The sequence below is a fragment of the Chiloscyllium plagiosum genome, unplaced genomic scaffold (assembly GCF_037043375.1).
Source record: "Chiloscyllium plagiosum isolate Xiang-an unplaced genomic scaffold, Cpla_swu_hap1 HiC_scaffold_6, whole genome shotgun sequence".
Classification (NCBI taxonomy): Eukaryota; Metazoa; Chordata; class Chondrichthyes; order Orectolobiformes; family Hemiscylliidae; genus Chiloscyllium; species Chiloscyllium plagiosum.
Window position 1 is genome coordinate 17,213,313 of NW_028270144.1, and position 18,501 is coordinate 17,231,813.

The 18,501-nt window shown below is 42.0% G+C and overlaps 1 protein-coding gene and 1 pseudogene across 2 annotated transcripts in view; both read left to right on the forward strand.

Annotated features, from left to right (window-relative positions):
• Positions 1 to 18,501, forward strand: part of usf3 (upstream transcription factor family member 3) — a 57,357-nt gene that overhangs the window by 15,644 nt on the left and 23,212 nt on the right. For both annotated transcript variants that reach the window (XM_087987909.1, XM_087987908.1), the window contains 2 exons: positions 10,600 to 10,682; positions 16,196 to 16,220. In XM_087987909.1, coding sequence (XP_087844035.1) covers positions 10,632 to 10,682; positions 16,196 to 16,220 — 76 coding nt within the window. In that variant the 5' untranslated portion in view covers positions 10,600 to 10,631. The remainder of the gene's footprint in view (positions 1 to 10,599; positions 10,683 to 16,195; positions 16,221 to 18,501) is intronic.
• Positions 609 to 727, forward strand: LOC122551191 (5S ribosomal RNA; annotated as a pseudogene).

The following is an 18,501-nucleotide window of genomic DNA, read 5'->3' on the forward strand; positions in this document are numbered from 1 at the left end:
TCAAATCATCATGACAGGAGTTGTGTAACTCTTAGACGAATGGAGGAAAGGTGTTAATGCATTCTTGCTAGTATCAGTGAATGAATATTTTAGTGCAGCCAAGCCACATACCATGTGTGTCAGAATATTTCATTCATTATCTTTCAAGCTTTACTATTAGAACTAAAATATTATGGAACAAAAATAGTAAGCTTTAAAACAATTGGTACCTCACTGAGCTAACTTAAAAGGTGTTTAGTTCTGTGTATGAAATGATCCTACCATATTTGATAGTAGGTTTCTTTGAATGTGTATATAATCTTTACTTTGAATGGGCCTTGGGGGCCAAGGCAAATTGAGGCAAGAGCCAGGCCATGCTCTTTGGAAACTGGGCTGACCAATCCTCTATCCCCTTCACCATCAGGAGAGACCACTTGAAAGTGCTGGATATTTGGTTCGGAGGAGGTGGGGCGTGTGCCAGGTCTTGGGAGGAGCGGGTCACTATAGTGAGGCAGAAAGTGGGCAGATAGGAGCACCGGCCACTCTCCATGGCGGGTAAAAACCTGGTAATCAGCTGTGAGGTACTCTGAGTGTTGTTATACGTGGCACAGGTCTGGCCTGATATAAATACATACAGCCTTACCAGTCTGAAAACGACCCATCTCGTCTGGTCTCGGAAGCTAAGTAGACTCAGGCCTGGTTAGTACTTGAATGGGAGACCTCCTGGGAATACCAGGTGCAGTAGGGTGGGCGGCACAGTGGCACAGTGTTTAGCACTGCTGCCTCACACCGCCAGAGACCTGGCTTCAATTCCTGCCTCAGGCGACTGACTGTGGAGTTTGCACATTCTCCCCGTGGGTTTCCTCCAGGTGCTCCGGTTTCCTCCCACAGTCCAAAAATGTTCAGGTTAGGTAAATTGCCCGTAATGTTAGGTGAAGGGGTAAATGTAGGGGAATGGCTTTGGGTGGGTTGTGCTTCGGCGGGTCGGTGTGGACTTGTTGGGCCAAAGGGCCTGTTTCCACACTAAGTCATCTAATCTAATCTAATCTAATATTGAATCCCTATACTGTGGAAACAGGCCCTTCAGCCCAATAAGTCCACATTGACACTCCGAGGAGTAACTCACCCAGAACCATTTCCCTACTGCTCTTCATTTACTCCAGACTAATACACCTAACCTATTCATCCTTGAACATTATAGGCAATTTGCTTAACCTGCACATCTTTGGGTTGAGGGAGGAAACCGGAGCACCCAGAGAAAACCCATACAGACATTGGGAGAATGTGCAAATTCCACACAAAGTTGCCCAAGGTGGGAATTGAACCTGGGTCCCTGGCACTGTGAGGCAACAGTGTTAACCACTGAGCCACCATGCCGCCCCTGCTATTCCTGAACCTGCAGTCACCCGGGCCATCTTCGACTTCATATGGAGATCGATAATGGACGTATCTGAAGGGACACAACGTATAAAGATCTAGACAAAGGGGGAACAAACACCCAACGCTACTCTCACCCTAATGGCCACCTTTATGTGTGACCTCACCAAGCTGTATGTGGATCCCCGGTATGGAGACACCAAGTGTCATGACTTACTGAGGTTCTACCTGTCTCCGGTGTTGCAAAGGATGGTCCTGGCCTCGCTGCCGCAGAACGCTCCATATGGTTGGACTATTCTGTATCACCATCCTTCATAGAGAAATTTGTGAAGAAAAACGTGTTTGAGCACAAGTCCATCAGAAAATGGTCAACACGTAATGTCCTTGAGACCCTGCAGGAAAAGGGCGGATTCTGTCGAACGGTTCCCTGAGCAGACTATCAAAATTATTTAGCAGAATGCCTCATCGCCAGAACTTTCAAACAAGTTGGCTGGTGGTGAGAAGGGCTCTGCCTGCGAGATCCTTAATGCATGCCCAGACTCTCTGAGCCACCGCACACTGCCCTCGAAGCGGTTGTGGGGGGATGAGTGTCTCGCACCTCCTTCTAGAATGTGCCTCTGCGAATGGAGTCTGGAGAGGAATGAAATGGAGTTTGTCCTGAGCAGATCCGTGACATGAGAAGCTGTGCTCTACGGTCAGTTCCCTGGGATGCACACCGAGATGAACTTCAACTGTGCCAGGAGGACCATCAACTCGATGAAAGATGCTCTTTGGTCTTCCTGAAACTGGCTGGTCTTCCAGTTGAAGAAGTTGACTCCAACTGAGTGTTGCACACTGGCACAGTCCAAGGTCCAGGGCTATGTGCTGAGGGACGCCTTGAAACTTGGGGCAGCGGGGCTCCATTCAGTAATTGGGCCCTGCTGAGGCCTCAGCTCAATGCCAAGAGGGTTCGCTGTAAGCATAGAAATTTGTGAACATCAACAACTCAATTTGAAGGTAAAAACAGTATACAAGTTGTTAGCACTGCTGCCTCACAGTGCCAGAGACCCGGGTTCAATTCTCGCCTCAGGCAACTCTCTGTGTGGAGTTTGCACATTCTCCCCGTGTCTGCGTGGGTTTCCTCCGGTTTCCTCCCACAATCCAAAAAAATGTGCAGGTTAGGTGAATTGGCCATGCTAAATTGCCCGTAGTTGTTAGGTGAAGGGGTAAATGTAGGGGAATGGGTCTGGGTGGGTTGTGCTTCGGCGGATCGGTGTGGACTTGTTGGGCTGAAGGGCCTGGTTCCACACTATAAGTAATCTAATCTAATCTAATCTGAACAGCTTCACCAAAGTTTTAAGTACCAAAGATTTCTGATATATTTTTGAAATTAAAATAAATCTTTAGAAACTGTCTAAGAAAAGTCCTTGTAAATGCTAGACCTGAGTCAGCTCCATTTGTTAACTTGGTCTTGGACAGTAATATCTTGATGTTAATGCTTGGATGTTTTTGCAGTGAGACATGTCAGATGCCAGACAAGGAATATGCATGTTGGATAGTTCACCGATCCTAGTAAGATAGCATGTGGTTTGTTTTGGTAGCTTTGCTGATGTAAATGTTATTTTACATTTGGGATATGCAATTGAAGACAAATTCTTCTCTCCTCCTTATCATCCTGTGTACATTGTTTTGTGACCTCTTTTTCCAAGTTAACACAGTGAGTGGGTTACCTCCCAACCCCCACCCTATGTCTTTTGTTATCAGACTACAGTGTAATGTTTGAAAGTCTCTTGAGTTGACTCTGCTTTGTAATTTCCTGTCTCCTTGTTGTGGAGCAATATTTCTAGACCAGATATGTTCCCAGCAACTCAACAAAAATGAGTTCTGAAGAAGAGTCATACTGGACTCCGAAAGTTAACTGTTTCTCTCTCCACAGATGCAACCAGATATGCTGAGTTTCATAAACATTCTGTGTGTTTGTTTCAATTAAATTGAGACCCTGTTCTCTTCTTGATTTACATCTTGAAACCAATCCACAATGGAGTAGAGTGTAAGTTAGTTGTGTGGCAGGATCATGCATACCCAGCAAATGCATAAACATTTGGATAAACGGCAGGTAATGAATCAGATAGGATTCCTGTGAAGTACAATAATCCTTGGAATTGACAGGGTGTATTCTTGTAATAAATGCATGTACATTTAGTGTATATGGCGTAGTTTCATCCTAGTTTATATTTATATTGTGTTACGATGCAGAGGTCAAACCCCTCTGTTGATTAAAATCAAACATCCAGAAAAGCTTGCCTTTCCTTGTAATCTATTAAAATGTGAGTGAGTGACAGAGAACTCCTAATTTCCACTACTTAAAGAAAAATAACATATTTTTCCTAACAGAACAAAACTATTAACAAATTGAACACCCTTCCCCCTACATGAACACAATCCTATTAACATGCTGTTCCAATAACACAATTATTAAACATTACATTAACTTAAGCTCAAGTCAACACAGTCTCTGTCTTCTCCGCTGTCTTCAGTCTCCCTGGGTCGTCATCTTTCTTTTTACTGAGATTGTTTTACAGGAAAAGATACTTTTTGATTATAAAGTGTTTTCTAATTTCTTTGAGAACAGGATTTTTGATGGGCAATTAGCTCTCCAGCTCAATGGGAGTTGCTGTGCTATTAGGTGGCAGTTGCTCTTAGCAGTTTTCAAAATGCCTGCATTTTTATATCCTCCAACATCATATCCTCTCATTGGTCTGATGTTGTCAAAACAATAAATTCAAACTCAATTGAGTTTTAGTATACTGGTCATAATTAAATTAATTGGTTAAATTTGAATTGTTGTCAAAACAGCAACCAAAACTCAGGTATCCATTTAACAGCCAATTGTTAGGTGTATCTGTTTTTTGGAACAATCCGTCTCCCAACTATTCTATTCAGACAACTGAGCCTGCACTTCAAATTCACTCCAAAATTCAGAAAACACTCTATTTTAAAGTGAACAAGCATTCATTCAACTTCGTAACATTTGCCACTAATGATGTAAAAGGTGACTAGTTTAACTTAATTAATTGCACCAGTGTCAGCCTTGACTTGTTGCTAATATTCCCCTCTGAGTCTGGCCATGGATTCAAACCCCATTCGACAGAACTGAATTCATAATCCAGACCAATATTTTTAGTGCAGCACATGATAAGACATTAATCCAAGGCTTTCTCTTTAAAAGATCCCATGATAATCTCCAAAGAAGAGCAGGTGAAGTAGGAAATCCCTTGCCAGCTGTTTCTAACTATGTAAATTGATCTTTGGCAATTATTAGTACATTCTAATCCCAAGAATAAAAAAAAAATTGTGGAACTAAATTCACAATTTTGCTAGTTTGAGTTGTAGAGGAAAGTTGTAGTCATTCATTCAGGGAAAAATGTTCCAAATGTCATGACTCAGGATAACATGCTGGAAATCAAGTTCTGCTATTTCCAGATTTGTCACAAAGTTAGAGATGGGTACACAATATTTCTCAATTTACCTGATTTTTGACCCAGGTTGATAGCACTGACCAGGTTTCTGTACTGATACTATATATTACAAGTAGGCTGTAGCTACGGTAAACAGTTATAAACCATTGGCAAATAATGCTACTAATTAAAAATTTAAACCCTTTATTAACTCCCCCTTACACACAGACAGGACAAAAAAACACATGGAAGGAGTGAGAGTGGAAAAATCTGGAAAGACAGTTTGGTAGTCTTCGTCCACAAATTCTGTTGAGCTGATACCTACTCATACTTTGCCCGAGCACTTCCACTGGTTTGCAAGAGACACAGGGTGGCTAGTTCACTTGTAAAATGTATCTCATTCATCAATTAAAAGGTCTAGCTACAGCAACTACTGAAAAAAAATTAACTGAATTTTTTTCAGGTATAAAATGAATTTTGACTGCACAGTACATGAGACAGTGCCTGGGTTGGTGGAGATCAAAATCCTCTCTGTTTCCCGCTCCAACCTGTTCAGTAACCTGGGAACCAATCTTACAGTGAGCAAACAAAAGACCCTTGTCATCACAAACTGGTCTCTATTCTAGAAAAACATTTCCTGGTGTCACATGGGAATTTCAGTGGGCATCTTGTTTTAGACGATAATAAAGTGCTGGTAGTGATTCGAATTATAAAATTGTCCTACTCCTTGATGCAGCCCTACTGTCACATTTAATGTGAGTCATGACCAAGCAAATGCTTTATTTGTACTCCAAGAATTACGCGTAATAGCAACATCCACGTTGATTGGCAGCCAGATACTTGAACTAATCATAGAATCATAGAAATATAGAGCAGGGAAACAGACCCTTCAGTCCAAACTGTCCATGCTGACCAGATATCCCAACCCAATCTAGTCCCACCTGCCAGCATCCAGCACAAATCCCTCTAAATCCTTCCCATTCATATACCCATCCAAATGCCTTTTGCCTCCACCACTTCCTGTGGCAGCTCATTCCATACACATACCGTCCTCTGCATGAAAAAGCTGCCCCTTAGGTCTCTTTTATATCTTTCCCCTCTAACCCTAAACCCATGCCCTCTAGTTCTGGACTCCCCCACCCCTATCCATACCCCTCATAATTTTGTAAACCTCTATAAGGTCACTTCTCAGCCTCCGACGCTCCAGGGAAAACAGCCCCAGCCTGTTCAGCCTCTCCCTATAGCTCAAATCCTCCAACCTTGGCAACATTCTTGTAAATCTTTTCTGAACCTTTTCAAGTTTCACAACATCTTTCTGATAGGAAGGAGACCAGAATTGCATGCAATATTCCAACAGTGGCCTAAACCAATGTCCTATACAGCCGCAACATCACCTCCCAACTCCTATACTCAATACTCTGACCAAAGGAGGAAAGCATACCAAACGTGTTCTTCACTATCCTATTTACCTGCGACTCTACTTTCAAGGACCTATGAACCTGAACTGCAAAGTCTCTTTGTTCATAATGTATATGTTATTGGTATGGGAACAATGTTAATGTTCACAGTTCTTTAGCTGGTACCTCGAGATCCCTAACTTCACAATGTGCAGGACATGGAAGTGAAATTTTGGGTCAGCTCCTGAAAATGGCCCATATTAATGCATCATAGCTACCCATGTCACTTTGCTACTTTGTAGTAAATACAGAATATTATTCTTCAGTAACCGGTTGTTGCTATCCAACCAAGAAGACATTCTGCCTATAACATAAATGAGTAATGTGATAGATGAGTGTAGATTAGAGTGGTGCTGGAAAAGCACAGCAGGTCAGGCAGCAGGAGCAGGAAAATCGACGTTTTGGGCAAAAGCCCTTCATCAGGAATAGATGCAGGGTACCTGCAGAGTGGAGAGATAAATGAGAGGGGGGTGGGGGGGTTGGAAGAAAGTCGGAAGAGAGTACAATAGGTGAGTGGGGGTGGGGATGAAGGTGATAGGTCAGAGAGGAGGGTGGAGTGGATAGGTGGAAAGGAAGATAGGCAGGTAGGACAGGTCATGGGGACAGTGCTGAGCTGGAAGGTTGGAACTGGGGTGAGGTGGGGGAAGGGGAAATGAGGAAACTGGTGAAGTTCACATTGATGCCCTGGGGTTTAAGTGTTCTGAAGCGGAAGATGAGGCAATCTTCCTCCAGGCTTCGGGTGGTGAGGGAGCGGTGGTGGAGGAGGCCCAGGACCTGCATGTCCTTGGCAGAATGGGAAGGGGAGTTGAAATGTTGGGACACAGGGTGGTGGGGTTGATTGGTGTGGGTGTCCTCGGACGCTGTCTGACCTGCTGTGCTTTTCTAGCACCACTCCAATCTAGACTCTGGTTTCCAGCATCTGCAGTCCTTGTTTTTATCAATGTGGTAGATGAGTTTCAGTGCTAGTGTGATGCCAAGTACGTAGACCATCTATCCTATTGGCTGATGAGCTATGTACATTTCTTTGTTTGCAGCAGGCAGCATTGTATTCTCAGGCAGGGCCCTGTTCTTCGTAAGCAGAAAATAATACCTCTACACATAGCCCTTCCTATGTAAAAGTAAAGAAGTAAAGGCAAAGTCGCCATTGTCTCACCAGATCATACGGTTGCTTTCTTATTAGAGAGAGACGATTGATGGTGGTTTAACCTGAGGGTCATTATGCCTCAGGAAAGGGGAAAGGATAAGAAGGAGAGTAATCTCAGCAGTGTGGGAATTGAACCCACACTGTTGGCATCACTCTGCATTACAAACTTGCCAACTGAGCTAATGGAGACAGACAATCCATGCTGCATCTCCATATTACATGAAAATGCAACATCTATTGCATGTCAGAAACTTGCACTGTTCCACACTTGAATTGCTTATTCTGATCTGTCGTTTTACACAGGAATCATGGGTATGATTCAAACCTTGATGATTTTGATGATTTCAGCGCTCGTGTGCCAAAACAGTGGTTAATGATTAAGTTTCCTCCTATAGAACTTGATATTCTTGTACTTGCAATTTCACTGTATACTGTACATTGCTGTGTCCTAAAATAGAGCTCCCCACTGTGAATCTCTCACACCCTTTGTCAACTTCTTTAAATAGTTAAGAGCTCTGCTCAAGGGTGAAACTGTCATTATCTAAACAACAGCTTTTATTTGTAGAACTTCATTAACATAGTAAAATGTACCAGGGCATTTTGCAGGCAAAGTTAACAAACAAAATTTGACACATTAAATTGGGACATGCGATCAGTAACTCAATAAAAGAGGAAGATTTTAAGGAGCATCTTAAGGAATGTTCTCTCCTGACAATTTGGGTGGTACTTCTTTGCAGATGCCTTTTGATTTCATTGGTTATATGGAATATGAATATACACACATACTAATAGAAGCTGCACACCTTGTGCAGGAAACCCGGATGGCTATTCCATATGTTATTGATCAGTAAGTTCAGTTCATTTAGCATTGCCATCAACATGCACAAAAGTCCCTGTGGAATTTGATTTCTGACATGGTCTTGCATTTGAAAATCACATTGAAATATAAGTTTCATTGTTGGCCATGCAGGTTAATATCACTGTCCGTCTTATCTTCTGATGTCCTATGATTTTCACTAGAACTGTTCATAAATCTTTCCACTGCACAATTCAATTGCTAGTCTGTGGAAATTCATGGGCATTTCATCCATGCTGATATTGCTTGTATTTTTGCTGTTTTTAATGAAGAATTATTGAAACTGGTAATGTTGGCATCAAGACATTTTTGTCTTCTTTGAGCAATCTTGGTCATCTGATGCAACACCATACATATTTGTCCCATAAAGTGGGTACACCAATGACCTATACTTTGTTCTTGGGCTAACATTTCTATCCTAGGTCTGTTGTAAGTGTCAACAGCATAAAAAACAATCTTCCAACCCCCTTCAATTCTTCAGAAGAGTACCGAACTCAATAGATAAACTTTCTTCACAGATACTGCCTTACTCACTGAGTTTCTCCAGCACTTTTTGTATTTCAGTTCTCCAGTATCTGCAGTATTTTGCTTTTATTACAACTGCTTGTTCTGAAATTTTTGTTAAACTTAGGGTTTGGTTTGGCCAACTATAGTATGTATAAACATATTGAATTTCTAGTGATCATGTCGTAATTTTGAAACATGCTTCTCAAGAATTGACAAGTTTCTGATCTAAGAGATCTAAGCATGGAAAAAAAATCCTTTGGCCCATTGAGTCTGACCCGATCAAAATAAGCACCTACCTATTTCTAATCCCATCTTCTGACACTTGTCCTACAACCTTGTTTGCCTTGGCATCGCAAGTGCACATCTAAATACTTCTTAAGTGTTATAATGAGGGTTTCTGCCTCTACACTCTTCGAGATGGTGGGTTCCAGATTCCCACCACCATCTGGATGTAAGAAGATTTTTCTCTCATCTCCTTTAAACCTTCTACCCATTACTTTAAATCTCTGCTCCTGGTCATTGATTCCCTCCACTAAGGGTAAAAGTTCTTTCGTCTCCATATTACCCCAATCATATCCCTGTTAGTCTCCTCTGCTCCATTGAAAAAACCCCAGTCTTTCCAATCTCTCTTCATAGCTGAAACTCTCCTGTCCAGACAACAATGTAATAAATCTCCTCTGCACCCTCTCCACTGTAAACACATCTGTCCTAGAATACGGCTTCCAGGGTTCACATAGTATTTTAGTTGTGGCTAACTAATGTTTTATACCATTCCAGCATAACTGTCCTGCTTTTAAACTGTATGCCTCAGCTACTAAATGCAAGTATCCCATGTGTCTTCTTAACCATGTTATCTACCTGCCCCACTACCTTCAGGAGCCAGTGGATACGTTACACCAAAGTCTGTCTGATTATTGGTGCTTCGCACGGTCCTACCATTCATCATGTATTCCTTGCCTTGTTTGGACTGCCAAAATGTATCGCTTCGTACTTAATCAGATTAAATTCCATTTGGCACTGATTGGTCCAATTGAAGGCTATCCTCCTCACTATTTACCACCTCACCAATGTTCGCATTGTACACAGATTTATTCATTAACCTTCCTACATTCAAGCGTAAATCATTTATATATAGCACGCACAGCAAAGGCTCCAATACTAATGCCTGTGGAGCCGTACTGGACACTGGCTTCCAGTCACAAAAGAACCTCCTGACCATCACCATCTGCTTCCTGCCACTCAGCCAATTCTGGATCTAAGCAGCCAAATTTCCTTGGCTAAGGGGGCCTGACCTTTATCCAAGTCTAGGCCTCAACATATTTTTAATACACATCTCGTAAATGGGATGAACTTATATACTGTGATCTATAACAATTAATGTTCCTTGAATATAATGGATGCATTGAAATAGGCTGCTCTTTTTATAAGGTTAATATCAAAGGGGAGCAATTTTACCAGTGACTTGAGGTGATTTACAACTTCTGAGGAATCTCTTTGTTGCCACAAGTTTCTGAGGGAGTTATACATCAATAATCTGCCATCATTCTGTCAGTAGTTTCTTGTCCATTGTGTTTGGGCTACAGGCTTTCAGGTTTGGTTTGGATAGGGGTAGATTTTGCCTCTAATGGCCAACTGCATCCAAAACCTAACTCAAACAATTGATTGTTTTATATTTGAGAATTTTAGTGGTGAATGCTTGAAGGTTATTTCACCGTAGGCAATATTGCATATATGTCTGACATCCTCAAACGTATCCAAATAGAGTTGCATTCTTTCTAATGGACTGACCTACTGAGATTTTATATTGGCATACATTAATATATATTTTTTAATCTATTACAGTCTAAAGCAGTGGAGGGGAGCCTACAGTCATAATGCCAGAAATTACAGAAAATCAGACACCTATGCATAGAACTCTCAGGCAAGTGTGGAGTAATTTTCAGAGACAACTTTTGATTGAACTTTTGATGGGTGCAGAGGATGTACTTAAATCTATCGATAATTAATAATGACCAGAACATTTCTTAATGCACTGATACTGATATATGCTGGATAGAACCCAGTCATGTACCTCTTTAAGGCCACCATCATCTTACAAGATGGCCTGACCCTGCACAGTGGAGAGCATGCTTACTTCCAACCTACTTTAATTCTACAATTCTTCTAAATTGTATTTAGAATTTGAATTGAATTTATTGTCATGTGTATCGAGGTACAGTGAAAAGCTTTGCCTTGTGAGCAATACACGCAGATCACAGAGTTAAGTAGCATAGATAAGTAAATAATAGGGAAACAGCGGCAAAAACAAAAACACAGATACAAGCAAATGTTAAGAGTTTGAGAGTCCATTCAGTATTCTAACAACAGTAGGGTAGAAACTGTTTCGAGACTGGCTGGTGTGTCTGTTCAGGCTTCTATACCTTCTCCCTGGTGATAGAGGTTGTAGAAAAGCATTGCCAGGGTGGGATGGATCTTTGAGAATGTTGCCTTGTTGTTGTGCCTTTGATGGAGCCCTGATGAAACCTTTAGACCCATTCTGGAATTAATCTGATTGATATTGATTGTCCCAGTCTTTTGGGACAGCTGATTTTGTATTGTGGCAGAAGCAAATTGATGCATAAATCGAAGCCCTGAGCCCTTGTTCAGTACTCCAGTGTACCTTCCAGTCAACATATATTTAGAACATAGAACAATACAGCGCAGAACAGGCCCTTTGGTCCTCAATGTTGCACTGACCTGTGAACTAATCTCAGCTCATCCCCCTACACTATCCCAAAATCATCCATGTGCTTATCTAAGGATTGTTTAAATCTCCCTAATGTGGCTGAGTTGACTACATTAGCAGGTAGGGCATTCCACGCCCTTACCACTCTCTGCGTAAAGAACCTGCCTCTGACATTTGTCTTAAATCTATCACCCCTCAATTTGTAGTTATGCCCTCTCGTACAAGCTGACACTATCATCCTAGGAAAAAGCCTTTCACTGTCTACCCTATCTAATCCTCTGATCATCTTATATGTTTCTATCAAATCCCCCCTTAGCCGCCTTCTTTCCAATGAGAACAGACCAAAGTCTCTCAGCCTCTCCTCATAAGACCTTCCCTCCAGACCAGGCAACATCCTGGTAAATCTCCCCTGCACCTTTTCCAATGCTTCCACATCCTTCCTGTAATGGGGCGACCATAACTATACACAATGTTCCAAGTGTGGCTGCACCAGCGTTTTGTATAGTTGCAGCATGATATTGCAGTTCCAGAACTCAATCCCTCTACCAATGAAACCTAACACACGATATGCCTTCTTAACAGCACTATCCACCTGGGTGGCAACTTTCAGGGATCTATGCACATGGACACCAAGATCCCTCTGCACATCCACACTACCAAGAATCTTTCCATTGACCCAGTACTCTGCCTTCCTGTTATTCTTCCCAAAGTGCATCACCTCACATTTAGCTGCATTGAACTCCATTTGCCACATCTCAGCCCAATTCTGCAGTTTATCCAAGTTCCCTGCAACCTGTAGCATTCTTCCAAATTGTCCACTACTTCACCGACTTTAGTGTCGTCTGCAAATTTATTAATCCATCCACCTATGCCTGCGTCTCAATCATTTATAAAAATGACAAACAGCAGTGGTCCCAAAACAGATCCTTGTGGCACACCACTAGTAACTGGACTACAGACTGAATATTTTCCTTCAACCACCACTCGCTGCCTTCTTTCAGAAAGCCAGTTTCTAATCCAAACTGCTAAATCACCCTCAATTGCATGCCTCTGCATTTTCTCCATTAGCCTACGATGTGGAACCTTATCAAAGGCTTCACTGAAGTCCATGTACACCATGTCAACTGCCCTACCCTCATCTACAAGCTTGGTCACCTTCTTCAAAAACTCAGTGAAGTTTGTGAGACACGACCTGTCCTTGACAAAACCATGTTGACTATCTGAAATGAAATTGTTGCTTGCTAGATGATTATAAATCTTATCTCTTATAATCCTTTCCAAAACTTTTCCTACAACAGAGGTAAGGCTCACTGGTCTATAATTACCTGGGTCATTTCTGCTGCCCTTCTTGAACAAGGGCACAACATTTGCCATCCTCCAGTCCTCAGGTACTAAACCTGTAGACAATGACGACTCAAATATCAAACCCAAAGGCTTTGCTGTCTCCTCCCTAGCTTCCCAGAGAATCCTCGGATAAATCTCATCCGGCCCAGGGGACTTGTCTACTTTCACTCCTTCTAGAATTGATAACACCTGTGTGTAACTAACCTCGATCCTTTCTAGTCTAATATCTCATACCTCATTCTTCGCCTCTACAATATTCTCATTTTCCTGAGTGAACACCAATGAGAAATGTTCATTTAGAACCTCTCCGATCTCTCCAGGTCCACACTCAACTTCCCACTTCTGTCTTTGACTGGCCTTATTCCTGTCCTAATCATCCTTTTTATTCCTCACATACCTATAGAAAGCTTTATGGTTCTCCTTTATTCTATTTGCTAAAGACTGCTCGTGTCCTCTCTTTACTCTTCACTCTCTCTTTAAATCCTTCCTAGCTGATCTGTAACTCTCCATCGCCTCATCTGTATCATCTTCCTTCATCAACACATAAGCCTTCTTCTTCTTCTTAATAAGAGATGCAATTTCTGTAGCAAATCACGGTTCCCTTACCTTATCACTTCCTCTCTGCCAGACAGGGACATACCTATCAAGGACACGCAATATCTGTTCCCTAAACCAGCTCCACATTTTGATTGTCTGCATCCCCTGCATTTTGCTACCCCATTCTATGCATCCTAATTCTTGCCTAATTACACTATAATCACCCTTGCCCCATCCATAACTCTTGACCTGTGGCATGTATCTATCCCTTTCCATCGCTAAACTAAACGTAACTGAATTATGGTCACTTTCTCCAAAGTGCTCACCTACAACTAAATCAAACACCTGGCCTGGTTCATTACCAAGCGCCAGATCCAGTGTGGCCTCCACTCTTATCACCCCTTCGACATACTGTGCCAGGAAATCCTCCTGTACACATTGGATAAAAACTGATCTGTCCGACGTACTAGAGCTATTACATTTCCAGTCAATGTTGGGGAAGTTAAAAGTCCCCCATAATGACCACCCTGTTCCTCTCACTCCTACTCAGAATAATTTTGCTAAACCTCTCTTCCATCTCCCTGGAACTCCAGACAGTGTGACCTCTCCTCTCCTGTTTCTAACCTCAGCCCACTCTACCTCAGTAGATGAGTCCTCATCAAAAATTCTTTCAGCCACCTTTATACAATCTTTGACTAACAAGGCCACGCCTCCACCTCTTTTACCGCTTTGCCTGTTTTTAATGAACGATCTAAACCCTGGAATATACAATATCCATTCCTTACCCTGCCCTATCCATGTCTCCGAAATGGCCACAACATCGAAGTCCCAGGTACCCATCCATGCTGCAAGCTCACCGACCTTATTTCAGATACTTCTGGCGTTGAAGTAGACACACTTCAAACCAATTTGCTGTCTGCCAGCACATTCTTGTGACCGTGAAATCCTGTCTGTCCTTCCTACTCTCATCCTCCTGTGCACTGCAACTACACCTCCAGTTTCCATCTCCCTGTTGAGCTAGTTTAAACCCACCCGAATAGCACCAGCAAATTTCCCACCCAGGATATTAGTACCCCGCTGGTTCAAGTGAAGACTGTCCTGTTTGTACAAGTCCCACCTTCCCCAGAATGAGCCCCAATTATCCAAGAACCTGAAATCCTCCCTCCTGCACCATCCTTGCAGCCACGTGTTCAGCTTATATCTCTCTCTATTCCTTGCCTCGCGTGGCACAGGTAACAAACCAGAGATAACAACTCTGTTTGTTCTAGCTCTCAGCTTCCACCCTAGCTCCCTGAAATCCTATCCATCTTTCCACCTATGTCGTTGGTACCTACACGGACAACGATTTGAGGCTGCTCACCCTCTCCCTTCAGGACCCCAAAGATATGATCCGAGATATCACAGACCCTGGCACCTGGGAGGCAACATACTAACCGCGAGCTTCATTCGTTCCCAACAAACCTAACTATCGAGTCCCCAATGACTAACACTCTCCTCCTTTCCTTCCATCCCTTCTGTGCAACAGGGACAGGCTCTGTGCCAGAGACCTGGGCCCCACTGCTTGCTCTTGGTAAGTCGTCCCCCTCAACAGTATCTAAAATGGTATACATGTTTTTCAGGGGAATGACCACAGGGGATGACTCCATTGATTCTTTTTTTTCCCATTTCGAACAGTCACCCAGCTTTCTTCTTGCCTAGGAGTAACTACTTCCCTGTAACTCCTATCTATCACAGCCTCTGCCTCCTGAATGATCCGAAGTTCATCCAGCTCCCGCTCCAGTTCTCTAACACGGTCTTGGAGGAGCGAAAGTTGGGTGCACTTCCTGCAGATGTACTTGGATGGGACACTAATGGCGTTCCTCACCTCAAACATCATACAGGAGGAACATTTCTCTCCCTGCACTGCCATCCCTGCTAGTCCCCTTATCACAAAGGGGACTACCTGAAATGTCCCTGCTCTTTAAGGTTAGAGGAGGCCCTACAAAGGTAGGGTCTCGCGTTGAGAAGACACTGACTTATATAGCCAGACGGAAATAAAAATGAGAATTCCCTCCTTTCCCAGAAACCTCTGCATTGTCATGTTCAACAGAAACAATTGTAAAATATTATAAACATGTAAAATAAATTGGACGTTTTTTGAAATAGTCCAATGACTTGTTTGGAACTAATCAAATTAACTTTTTTTATCGACCAGTAATTTGCTTGGGTATGGCAAGGGTGCATTTAAAGCCCATCCCAGAGTTGGTAGTAATGGACTGATTCCTTCAAACACTGTGGATCAAGTGGTAATTGACTGGACATGACAGAGAAATACTATATATTAAAACATCACAGAAATACTATATATTAAAATGCTAAAAATTATGTTTTTCAGAAAAGGTTGAACATGCTGATGTTCTTTCTTCTGGTAAAGAAAATTCTGAGGGGTAACCTGATAGAAGCCTTTAAAATTCTGGAAGAGAGTGATAGGGTAGACACTGGGGAAATGTTTTTAATTGTGGATGAGTTCAAACTTGGGCCATCAACATAAGACAGTTAGCAGTGAATGCATTGGAGAATTCAGAAAAATCATCTTTACCCACAGAGGATGACTATGTGGAACTTGATATGGCATGAACTGATTGAAATAAATGGCTTAAATACATTTAAAAGGAATGTAGATAAACACACAGGAGAAAGGAATCAAAAACATGTTGACAGTGTGAGATAGCTTACGTGGAACATTTACACATATGCACCAGCATGAATTAGTTGGGTTACATGGTCACTTTCTGTGCTGTAAATTCCATGGACGTGCAGTGTCTCATTTGTTTTTCTTTAATGCATAGGAAGAAAAACCGAGAAACTCACAACGCAGGTGAGTGCTTGCAACATTTCATGGTTTGGCAATGCAAATGTTTAAAATCCCAGTATTGGTTTAGGTCATTTTAAAGGGATTGTGAGAAAGTGTTTCATTCTTATAATTTTTGATAACTAATATAATTACAAATGTTGTCTGCTGTTAGTCCATATCCATTTCATATATTGAAATGCCTTCTATCTTACTATGCTGTGCTCCAGTTCTAAACCCACCAATTAGTGTTTCTCGTCCTAAGCAGCACTCTTCCTATTCGGTTTTCTTGCATTCCTTTAAATGGAAGAACAAATCAGGTAAAGTACAGGTTGGACCTGTTTAAAGCTACCAGGAACCAATAAAGTAAATTACCAGAGAAGAGAAAAAAGTAAAACAAAAAGTGTCTGGATTACTGATTAATTCACTGAGCACCAAAGTGGTTTTGAAAAACATGGATTCCAGAACTTTTCAGTTGCATTACCCCACAGTTGGCCCATGACTAACACGTAGGCAAAGTTCAAAATAAAATGTAAAGCTTTGTTTTAAAAGGATATTGGAGCTCTTGTGAATGGCAGCACAGAGTACAGGATGTGGCTTTTCATCTGCAGCTCTCCACAATGAGAGTTACTGAAGTAGCCTTGTTGGAGAAGCCAAACTCTCACCTCAGGAAAAGAATGGAAATTCGGAATGACTTCCATAGGCCACTCTCGTACATTTTCAAATGCTTTTCTTCAAAGTCATTTTGGTAGAGAATTGAGAGGGAAGTACAGGGAAAAGGGAGATGTACACTATAATGAGAAATACACAACTGCAGACAGGTGCAACCATCAAAATCATTGTAGTTGCAGCAAGTTCTCATTATCAGAGGTGAAGTTTAGAGATGTGCATTCTTTCTACACCTTTGAAATTAATCAATAAAATGAAACTAAATTAAATGTTAACAGTCTCTTAAAGGAGCACAGTAACAAAAAGTTCAAGGTAAACTTTAAAATTTAAGTTAAAATGATGTGTAGGGATAGAACTCCATCACGTATGGTGCCCAGTGGCCATGGAAGATCTCAAGTGTGTCAGTGGATACAAGATGCACTCCTTTATAGAACACTTGAGTGCAAATATAAGCATAGAAGAGGGAAGGTAGTCATATATAATAACCCACTCCATGGCCTCATGCTTGCACCTATTACTGGCCACTTTTTACCTAAAGAGCAGATCCACAAGGAGGTCCTCAAATCTGTCCAAACCACTACCCCACCCCCCCCCCATCCACACCAGCTAACCAAAAATCAAGAACATGGGGCTGATGTGCAACCACAAATTAAATTGCAACCTTCTCTACAATCTTGTACAACCAGTGTACATGTGGAACTTCAATTCCTCAAAGCCGCAGAAAATACAAGCAGTCTGTGAGTCCCTCGACAGTGATTCTCTTGTTGCATGGAATTGCTGCATGCAAACACCCTCCATTTCAGATAGTAAAAGAGAGACCCTCTCACTGGAGATCCCTGTAACCTCCAGATAGCAGGATGGAATGCAGTGGAATTTCCAGACAGTTGGCAGTGGTGAGAAGGGGACAGGTTTACAGCAGTGACCTCAATGGGAATCCTAACTGTACAGAGTGGCAAAGTACGATAGGATTTTTAACAAGACACATCAAACTGTAGACACAAGTGCACAGTTGTTTCACTAAAATGTTTAGATAACTTTGGGATCCTGCATGCTCTGGCTTGCTGAGAAGAATCTTAAGGAGTTTTCCAATTAATCCTACTCCCTGGACTTTTGAGTTTTATTGGCTGGTGGTTTAGCAGAATATGCTAATAATAATTGCACAATATTAAACATAGAACGTAGAAGGAGAAGTATACCTTTTGGCCCTTCGAGCCTGCTGCACCATTTATTATGATCATGGCTGATCCTCCATCTAATCCTCAATTTCCTGTTTTCTCCCATTGATTTTAAAATCTTGGCCTGCATAGCATGATGTGGTAGAGAATTCCACAGTTACTACTGTGGAAGAAGTATTTCCTCATCTCAGTATTAAATGGCCTAACCCCATATCTTAAGTGTGTGACCCCTGGTTCTAGACTCCCCAACCAGGAAAAATATCCTTCCTGCCTGTCTGTCCACCCCAGTTACACTTTTATACATTTCAATCAGATACCCTCTCATTCTTCTTTATTCTAGTGAATGCAGGCCCAGTAAACATTTTGTTTATAATTCGCTCACAAGATGTGGACATTGCTGGCAAGTCAGCATTTATTGCCCATCCCTCGTTGCTCGAGAAGATGGTGGTGTAACTGCATGCAGT